This window comes from Denticeps clupeoides, chromosome 11 (genome assembly GCF_900700375.1).
Source record: "Denticeps clupeoides chromosome 11, fDenClu1.1, whole genome shotgun sequence".
Taxonomy (NCBI): Eukaryota; Metazoa; Chordata; class Actinopteri; order Clupeiformes; family Denticipitidae; genus Denticeps; species Denticeps clupeoides.
Window position 1 is genome coordinate 20,514,274 of NC_041717.1, and position 10,898 is coordinate 20,525,171.

General features: G+C 48.9%; 1 protein-coding gene across 1 annotated transcript; it reads left to right on the forward strand.

The window, feature by feature from the left end:
- The first annotated feature begins 3,554 nt into the window (after window positions 1-3,554).
- On the forward strand, window positions 3,555-10,898 carry fgf5 (fibroblast growth factor 5). The gene is made up of 3 exons (XM_028996922.1): window positions 3,555-3,851; window positions 4,870-4,973; window positions 10,463-10,898. Exons 1-3 carry the CDS (start codon window positions 3,647-3,649, stop codon window positions 10,826-10,828), a joined length of 675 nt encoding a protein of 224 aa, XP_028852755.1. The 5' UTR covers window positions 3,555-3,646; the 3' UTR covers window positions 10,829-10,898.

A 10,898-nucleotide genomic window follows, 5' to 3' on the forward strand; every position in this document is an offset into this window, starting at 1 on the left:
AAAGCCGGAATGCGGCAGTCAGTCCAAGGCGGCGACACTGAAGTGGACTCTGTTACTTACTTTAGTTTTTTTTTAATGACATTTAATGTAAGGTTTAGCAGGCTTTTGTTTAGGACATGCATTATAACCTTCAGCAATTAGACTAATGAGTATGGCTTTGGGCGTCTTCATTAGTCATTTCCTGTCTGTTGCCGTCACATGCTGTGAATCGTTTCACATGAAACAGAACTTATGAACCTCTGAAAAAAACCCACACACATAAGTATTTTTTCTTTATTCTGAAAGTAAACGAATACTGACACAACGCAGATGTTTTACACGTGCCGTTCACATATATTTTATTCAACATATTTTCGTGTAACAAAATGAATTACTGAATACAATTAGGCAATCTGTCAAGTATCGAGCCATTAACACCCCTTAAGAGAATTTTCACATAATTTACTCGACTAAATAATCATAAAATAAAGGAACAGTATGTGATTATATGATTAGATATTGTAGTGCAACTGTCAGCCCAACACGTTTGTGGTGGAGGTTGGGGGGCGTTCAGGATTGTGAGTCAGTAGGGGGTAGAATGCGGTGGCAGTCAAGGGCGCATAATGACGGTCCCACCGGTGGCAAAGGCCTTCTGTGACAGGTGGCTTTCTCTGCACTCGGCGAACAGGTGCCTCTTTGTTCATCGAACGGTTGTGCGACCAGCGTGTTGAGGCCGAGCCAGCGCTTCTCACAGCCCGGCAGAGAACGCCAGACACGCCGATGAAATGCTCCGCTGGTCGGAGAAGATTTTTTTTTAATTGGCTGTTTAAAATCGGGGTGCAAATCTACGAGGGGGCTGTTTAAATGACGTTGGTTTATTTTCTCAAGTGAAAACCGCTAAAGATGCCAATGTTCACTCATAATGACCTTATTTATAGCCACTCTTTGGTAAACATTAGCAAATATAAAAAAAAATAAAATAAAATAAAATATTCCCACGTGCATTGTGCATTTTTACGTTGCAACATGTTGGACTCGAGTTAGTCAAATATGAGCGGCCATATTTCCTGTTGTCATCCATCAAGAAGACACAAATGCACGTTAGTCGGCAACGGTTGTAAAACAAGGGATCCCTGCTGGTGTAAAAGCCTGCCTCCAGAACCAGAGACAGACGCCGCCTCCTTTGCCGCGGTTCGTACCGTTCGTACACGGGCACCGCGGATGTCTGGAGACGTCCGCAATGGAACCATCAACTTCGACTGGAACCATGTGGGTCTGACGGGGCATTCTTACAACATTTCTGTTAGGGTGGCGACGGGGCAGCCGGACCTACTCAATGTCAATATTATGGCGTGTAAACTCAAGTTACAGATATTTGAGATTTCAGAAGACAATTTCCAACGTTACCGAGTGTTTCAAGCACCTGTCAAACACACACAAACAGCCTGCGTTATTGAGAGGCCTTGTGTGCCCAAGTGGCTAAAGCTGACAGGGCCGGAGTCCAGCAACCCACATGCACCTTTATCTACTGCTGCTGCTGGTAAATAAATACCAGTTGGGGGAGATCATCATCATCATCATCATCATGACAAAAAAAAAAAAAAGAACAGAACAGGGGGAGCAGACAGCAGCCTGTCGCGTGTGATGACGCAGGCGGTCTAGTACGCTGCGTTCGGTATCGTCCCCGTGCTTTTTCCGGGACCGGATGGGGATTAGAGTGAAACAGATCCGCGCCGTGTGTGAGATCTGAGGGGAATCCATCAGGCCCATCCAGGCGTACGCACATCTGGGGATTACCTCACCGCAGTCGCCTGGAGGCCGTCCGTTCAAATAGATGGCCGTCACAATTTAGAGAGCAAACAGCCCTGCGGTGTTTAGACTGCAGACGTCCGTAAAGCAACATTGCCCCCACCCCCCTTCCTCCCATTTCACAAAGACAAAATCTTTGTATATGTCCAGTGATTGGACATAACGTCAACTGGACATTCTCTTTTTAACAGCTGGGTGAAAAACACCAGCCAATTAATCATTTAATCCCAGTTGGTGTCTAATGGGGATCCAGATGAAATCCTAATACTTTACTTTACTGCTGAGAGTAAGGCTTCATTACAATCTCACATTGGTTCAAGATACAGATCCATGTGAAGGTGGTACCCCGTGCATTTCTCTATAAACATATCTTAAATAATTATCTTTGTCATAAAAATTAATTTGAGTGTGATTAATGGCCAAGTGTTGTGTGAGATATATATACAGACACAGTACAGGCCAAAAGTCTGGACACACCTTCTCATTCAACGTGTTTTCTTTACTTTCATGACCATTTACGTTGGTAGATTCTCGCTAAAGGCATCAAAACTATGAATGAACACATGTGGAGTTCTGACCACAGTCACCGGACCTGAACCCAATCCAGATGGTTTGGGGTGAGCTGGACCAACAAGTGCTAAACACCTCTGGGAACTCCTTCAAGACTGTTGGAGAAGCATTTCAGGTGATGACCTCTTGAAGCTCATTGAGAGAATGACAAGAGTGTGCAAAGCAGTAATCAGAGCAAAGAAACTAGAATATAAAACATGTTTTCACTTATTTCACCTTTTTTGTTATATACAGAACTCCACATGTGTTCATTCATAGTTTTGATGTGAGAATCTATCAACGTAAAAGGTCACTAAAATAAAGAGAACACATTGAATGAGAAGGTGTGTCCAAACTTTTGGCCTGTACTGTACATTATATCCCACTTCTCCAGGGCAGCAGTAATAACTTGCAATTTGTAAAAAGGTTTATTTAAGACAAACATTCTATTTAAGGTAAGAAAATGGTGAGACACCATTGTCACATGCAAACGTCTAAAAGGTCCTCAGTCTGGACATTCAACGTCCTAATCGAATACCGATTATAGAAAATATTATATTAACTCGTCTGTTTTGTTGACGAAGGCGCGTCTGATCCAATGTTGCCAGAAGCACTGTTTTCACGTCAAAAGAAGGTAAAAGCACTGCGCCTGAAACTAATTCAGACTTGTAAATTAAAAAGCATCGTGGCATTTGCATATGGATTTAAATCACGGTCGGCATCCGGTGAGTGGACTTCATTCTTTCGTGGAAATAATGTGAAAACAGTAACTGGTTTCTAGAACTGACAAAGCTTTAAATTGATATCTGATCGAAAAACAAGTCTTATTAGACTTGGGTTTCGGGACAGTTCGTGTGATTTGGGAAAAGTTGTGTTTTTATTTTTCATTTTTCCACGACCTGGCAACATTAGTCCGGTCCACGAATGCGTAAATGAGTGCTGGAGACCTCGGGAAACGAACGCTCTTCCCACGCAGCCAGCCGCGACCTCTCGGCTCATGAATTATTCGAGCGCGCCGATTATCACGTCGTGCGTAAAAGCGCTGCGCGGAGCGCGGTGCGTGGCGTGCCGTGGCGATACCCCCCCTCGCTGGATGGGAGAGACGCGCGTCGAGCAGTGAGATCATCTGCGTTATAAATATCTCCCCTCCAAGCCGCGGGCAGGGCAGGGCAGGGCAGGGCAGGGCGGCCAGGGTAATGCCCACCGGCGCCGGAGGACGCGTGCGACGCGCGCCAGGCTCGCCGCGCAAAAGCGCACCGGGGTCGCGGGCGGGATGCCGCAGCGGGACTAGCGGCGCGCCGCGGGAAGCATGAACGTCCCCCTCTGCCTCGTCCTCCTCACCCACGCAGTCCGCGCCGCCTCCGCCGCGCCGGGATCTAAGCGCGTCTCTCCGGAGGGGGGCGTCCTCTCGGGGCGCAGGGCCGGGCGGCTCTACTGCAGGGTGGGCATCGGCTTCCACCTCCAGATCCACCCGGACGGCAGGGTGAACGGCAGCCACGAACCCGACCAGCTGAGTGAGTTCTGGTCGCTGTCCTCCTGTTCCACGTGAAGATGTGCAGTTACGTAATCAGCTCGGGTCAAATAGACTTTAGATGATATCAGAACTGCATGAAAACCAGCATTAACCTTCATTTCCAGCAAGATCACTGGGTTCCGGCACACGGTGGATCCAGAACTGTTTCATGCAGTTTCACAGCATCTGTGTTCACGGAGTAGTTGCTTTGGGGACGTCCGCGTGTCCCCATCACGACCTTAAAAGCCAAAACACGCCCGTGTTGCGTGACTAACAGCAACGCAGCGTCATAGACCGCGGCGGACGTGGAAAAGTGGAGAGAGCCGCGGCCGGCCAGTCCAGGGGTCTCCCGCATATATGTGTGTGTGAGCAGTGGGTGTGTGTGTGTGTGTGTTGGCAGGTTGGTGTAACCGGAAGCCACCATGGCTGGCGTGGCTGGCGTTGTTGTTGTCCGGCCTATAATTTGAGATATCCCATCAGGTTAATGTGGTGTCACATCAGAAGTAAATAAAACGATCGAATTCAGTTATGGTCCCGTATAATGGGGGGCGTTTAGAGTTTTTCACGATGATGACCAACGGGAATAATGAAAAGTCACACCAACAACATGAGTTCACTCACAATATTCAATTTCTTGACTGTTTTAAACATAATTAAATGTGTGTGTGTGTGTGTGTGTTGGAGATCCCATCAGTTGCATTTGTTTTGATCGTTTAAATTTGATCGCTTATTCTTGAGGTTCGGATAGGAATAAGTTATCAGCTTAGACGGTTGCATATCCAGACGTCGTGTCTGCCATGTTAAAAATTTAAACACTTTTTTTTTTTAGCCTGGCCCGAGTCACCCTGGGGAGATCCTGGCTCATTTCCCATGATCCTCTGCTTTTCACACTTGTGTTGTTCATCGAAAAATGTATGGAGGCCTGACCTCTGCTCCGGGCCGGACAAAATCTGTGCACAAAGCCTGCAGTCGGTACACAAGTGCGTCTCTCTCTCTCTCTCTCTCTCTCTCCCGAACAGGCGTGTTGGAGCTGTTCGCCATCTCTCAGGGCGTGGTGGGGATCCGGGGGGTCTTCAGCGGCCGCTTCCTGGCCATGAACAGACGGGGACGGCTACACGGCACCGTGAGTCGCTGCAGCCTCCGCACAACTGACCCCCAATAAATACAACAGATCGGTTCAACGTAGAAAAAAAAGGGACGAGGACAATAAGGCCTTCTAATGATCAGGGTGATCAACACGCGTCGTGGTCAAATTCATCTGCAATTTTTCCTGCCCTTCCAGGATTCCACAAGCATTTTTTGGTGAATTGTTGGAGCGTTATAGGCAACTTGTCTTCGTTATGATAATGCGTGTTTTTTGCAATGACATCGAAGTGTGGAAACGCGTCCAGTCGTCTCTAGCATAAATAAATGTAAACTTTCCGATGAAAAATTCGGACGGATTATAAGGCGCATGCATGCGTGCGTACGCGATGTTTCAATAGGAGTTTGCGACATGGGATTGAATTCTGTTGCAGATTGTCCCCTTCGCAGGGACCCCGGAGTCAGAAAACTGCCGGTAGGGCGGCTTTTGGTCCCTGGCCGGGCCCGATAGGCGCCGCGCCTTATTAGCGTGCGTCAGCAGTATGAGCAGCCGATGATAGGAATGTCAAAAGCCCAACATCTAGACGCTGCGCGAACCCGAGGGTCGGGCGTGGCTCGCAACGAAGTGGGATAAACTGCGGGCCCGGCTTCATTTTCCTCGACACCGGGGGGGCGTGGGACCACTAACCCTAACGATAAATCAGCATGGCTGATTATATATCACGACACATCATGTTGCGGTGATGCATGATCGATACACTTACAAGTTCCCTTAATTAATTTGCACTGATTTGTAATTAAACCCCTGTTCTTTTCCCCTTCGGTTATGGATGATAATCAATATTAGCTATTAGTGAGCGGGCAACATATTGGGCCATATTTAGAAACTCTATACGAAACAAACGCAGCATCATGTACATCTTGATGTTATACCAGGATTTATTAAGAAAAGGGTCTGACTCTTGGCTTTCTGTATCTGTGTGCGTAAGATTAGCGAGACACGGACATAATCGGTGCCGTAATTCACACTGGCAGAGCACTACCTCCTATATGGCGCCTTACAGCGTCTGCAAAATGCCTGGAAATGAGATAAACGCTCCATGTGACGCTCCTCGAAAGATCGTCCTGCTCTTCAAGCACCGCGAAGAACCGAAAGCGGAAAAAGGTCCTTCAAGGTGGACTAGACGTTAAAAAGCGGCGTATTAAAGTGGACTCGGCGGATCCCAGCGGCGGTGAACCACTTCGTACCAGGGCGGTGGGGAATCCTCCAGTGTTGGGTTTCACCGCTTTGTTTGGTCGGAACGCGCGGCCCGGTTTGAAGCGTAGTTCGGGCCGCACGTCTCGTGTACAGAGAGGGCGAGAGACGGCGGCGTAAATCTGAAGAGGGGCCGCTACGCCTCGGCAGACACGAGCGGCGATTAAGGCAGCTGCGGTGGGCCCGTCGGCGGCGAATTACGCCCGACTCTCCTCAGCGCGGCGGCAGGCCGGAGCGGCGGGTTTAATGGCCTCGGGCGGAGCCTGGTCCCCGAGCGGCCGGGTGTCGGGTGGCGCGTGTCACCCGCCGCCTCGCGTTTAATGGCCGCGGCGATTTATCACCTGAACAACGGTCCGGGGGACAGGAGCGTAATCTTCGGAGAGGTCGCGGGGTCACCAGGGTTTACAGAGAAAAACAACAGCGACCGAGAACGAAAACCAGTTTAATCCAAACCAGTTTAATTTTGCACATGTTGTTTGCTGGTTTTAGTTGGTCCGGTCTGGTATAGACGGTTCAAACCAGCTAGTCAACCATCTTAACCAGCAGAAGCTGATTTCAATTAGTCGTACATGATGTTGTTGGTGGTTAACTTGTCGCTGGTTAACCAGCTTAACCAGGGGCAGTGGTGGCCTAGCGGTTTAGGAAGCGGACCCGTAATCAGAAGGTTGCCGGTTCGAATCCCGATCCGCCAAGGTGCCACTGAGCAGAGCACCGTCCCCACACACTGCTCCCCGGGCGCCAGTCATGATGGGTTAAACGATAAATCAGCATGGCTGAATATATATCACGACACATCATGATGTGGTGATGCATTATCGCTAGCCTTACATGTTCCCTTAATTAATTTGCACTGATTTGAAATTTAACCCCTGTTTTTTCCCTTTCAGTTATGGATGATAATCAATATAAGCGACTAGTGAGCGGGCAACATATTGGGCCATATTGGGCCACAGTGAAGAGGACACATTTCACTGTGTGCTCCGTGTGCTGCGCTGCTGTGTATCACTTTCACTGCACTTTCTTCACTTCCAGCTGGTCATGCTGTCTCGCTCAGCCGGCACCTTCCACTCACGCCAAATGCCGTAAAGAACAAGACACAATTAAGTTCAAAGGTTTATCGTATCACCTACCAACCCGGCACAAATAAAACTGTCGTCACAGTCCTTTTTATTTGCAATTAAGGGCTAAACCGTTTTTTCTGTGGGTCATCTTCATCATCATCATCATCAGTGTAACTGAAGCTTTGTTGTACAGCGTTACCATTTCAACATGGACCACGGTGCAGTTTCATTGAAAAGGGGCAGTGGTGGCCTGGCGGGTGCGGAAGTGGCCCCGTATTCAGAAGGTTGCCGGTTCGAATCCTGAGCCGCCAACATGTTTCTTACTCATGCAATGCACTGAAACGAATCTATAGACCACAGGTGCAGCTCTTTTTTGGTAAACACATTAGGCTACTTTGTGTGGAAGGGACAGCATAAAATATTATTAGAACAACTGACATAACCAACTAGAAACTTATTGCAGATCATTTTTTTACTTGTAATTTTTTTGTTCCTTTTTAAACGCGACTGATGTGGAGGCGTTTTTTTTACCAGCCGACCGTCTCACGGAGGAATGTCCACCAACTGCAGCTTAGCCGGAGTGGCCCGCCATCGAAAATGCCCGTCACAACTTGACAGAACGCACATAACATTGAACGAAACAGTTAACTTAACAGTTCATTCAACAGACTGTTCCAATAGGGAAGGTGGTAGTAGCCTAGCGGGTAACACACTCGCCTATGAACCAGCAGACCCGGGTTGGAACCCCACTTACTACCATCGTGTCCCTGAGCAGGACACTTAACCCTGAGTGTCTCCAGGGGGGGACTGTCCCTGTAACTACTGATTGTAAGTCGCTCTGGATAAGGGCGTCTGGTAAATGCTGTAAATGTAAAATGTAATAGTCTGTTCAATAGATGAGTCACAAGGTTACCCAGAAGGACGTGGTCCCGAGGAGTCCGTGTGCTCTGGACGAGGTTGCGGCATGTTCAGAAAATACTGTAATGGCGCCGTTTTTCTGCTACGTCGCACTCGTCAGCAAAGCAGAACTGCTGTTGTTGTTCTAATGTTCTGAGGTTATGCACGACCTAATGTTGAGGGAATGGGCATCGCTGGTCTCACGTTATGGGTTCCCAGCAAAGGTATTTTTAGCCGTTCAGAAGCGGCCTTTTCTTTTTTTCTCAGGAGGACAGCTTTTACGGACTCTGTTCATTAACCGTTAGCTGATGTTACACTGATAAAATGCCACCATTCGGCATAAATATGACACATATTGATTAATATAAGTAAATGTGCCCAAATCAACGATTATACTTCACCCTTGATTCAAGAGGTCACTAGCTTCAGAATTATTGGCCGAAAAGTGGCGAGAACTTTAAATGAAATATTGACGAAAACTCAAAACTTTTGTATTAATTTGATGCCTGCAGATATTAACCAGAACCAACGTGGCCATCGCCGCTGCCACCTGGCGTGCTCCACAGATGTAATTATTTGATAGTGCATGCTGCCATACATTAATACGGCGATGGCCGTAATTATCATTCGGGACGATCTCTGAAGATCGAGCGTATCGGCCGAGCTTTGAATAAATCCTGCCCGAACTCGCAATAAAAGACGCGAACTTTCAGCGTTACTGATCAGATTTACTGCCCGCAGCCTCGCCGGGGGCTCCTGGCTTTGGGGTCGCGTCTGCGTCTGTGAAACCCGAGCTCGGCTGTATAAAACGTGGGAAGAAAATGGGCCTCGGCATCTGTCTCTTCTCCTCCTCCTCCTCCTCCTCCTCCTCGACCCTGGCGGGATAAAGCTATTTCGTGGACTAATGAGCGTTGGTCCGGCAATGGTCCTGTCAGTCAGAGCGTCCCTTTGATAGGAAAGACGTTTTGAAGACTTTGAGCTCGGCCCGTGGATGAAAGTAAGTCCTGCAATTATTTGGTGACCCCCCTGGACGGCCCGCTGAGTGGTCTGCTCGCCGCTTTTCATTAGCCCGCCGCACGGGCGCTAACTCGATCAGGCGGGCCGGCAGCTGCAGAAATGGCGGCGTCTCTGTGACTCTGTTTCACCTCGGCCTAATCCTGCGTTAAAAAGTGAAACGCGAGACGGTAAACGGTGATTGCCGAGCCCGTGGACAGAGCTGCGGTTAGATGATTCACTTGTCGTGGTCCCATCCATTTTTGCCTTCAGCGGTTATTCGTGGCGCAGGCTGTTTTCCCATCTCTAGTCACCTCTGCCACCCCGGTCCCACCTTCTGGAGTGACAGAACCCTTGGAAGCCTTTTTACAGTTTGGACACACCGTCTCATTCAACGTGTTTTTCTTTATTTTCACGACCATTTACGTTGGTAGATTCTCACTGAAGACATCAAAACTATGAATGAACACATGTGGAGTTATGTACTTAACAAAAAAAGGTGAAATAAGTGAAAACATGTTTTATATTCTAGTTTCTTTGCTCTGATTACTGCCTTGCACACTCTTGGCATTCTCTCGATGAGCTTCAAGAGGTCGTCACCTGAAATGCTTCTCCAACAGTCTTGAAGGAGGGGGGGGGGGGGTAGAGTTCCTCGAGAGCCGTGGCTTTGGGATGGGGGCGTAACGGTAGGAAATAGGAGGGGTGGAGCTGCCTGTTTTTTTTTTTTTTTTTTATTGCCTTGCGCACCACACTGGGACTGAGCTGCACTCCTCAACACGGTTTCGTGGTAAAGGTTGAAGTGCCGTCTTCCCTCCATCTCCCAAACCCCCCGACGCTCGGAGCCGAAATGTTACGGTGGGTGAAATACAGGAATCCCCACAGGTTATTAATCATTTTGTATTCTTTCTCCCCATACTATCAGTTGCTCATTGAACTGGTGATAATGGAAATATATCAATAATAAAAATGTAATAATGAAAAGCATTAAGATAGTGAGCACGTTAATGGGCCGCGCTCCCGGTAAGTTGTCAGCATTAAAAAGATGCACATTCATCGCGCCGTTCCCGGAAAGGGGATCTCGGGGCCTTTCTGTTTCTCGGACACGCCGGCAATTATCTAATTACGGAGCTCCGGGAGACAGATAGCTCAGGGAACGCGGCACTAAGTCAACAGGACCAGATGGGACCTGGGCGACCCCTCGTGTAAAAGCACTGTCTGAAGGAACCTCGGCCAGTGATTAGATTGTGCTGGAAGGCGGAATGTTCATGTGTCAGTGTCGTTGCCGGTGAGTGATGGCAGATTTCGTGTTTGTTCGCTGCCCAGGAGACGTTCACGGACGACTGCAAGTTCAGGGAGCGCTTTCAGGAGAACAGCTACAACACGTACGCCTCGGTGTCCCACAGGAACAAGCGCACGGGCCGGGACTGGTACGTCGCGCTCAACAAGCGGGGCAAGGCCAAGATGGGCTCCAGCCCTCGGGTGAAGTCCCAGCACGTGTCCACGCACTTCCTGCCCCGGCTCCACCTCCACGACAGCGCGGAGCGAGGCTTCACCATCACCGACAGGAGCCCCAAGAGGACGAAAGCGCCTCCCGAGCCACCCAAGCCGCCCGTCCCTAAGGTTGCGGGGGGCACAGGACAGACCCGCTCCCAGCCTGTGAAGTACTGGCCAAAGTTCCGGTTCGGCTGAGGCCACCAAACACCAAAGCCACCGAGGGAACGTTCTAGACAGACTCCTACATTTTCTCCCCGGACTTGTT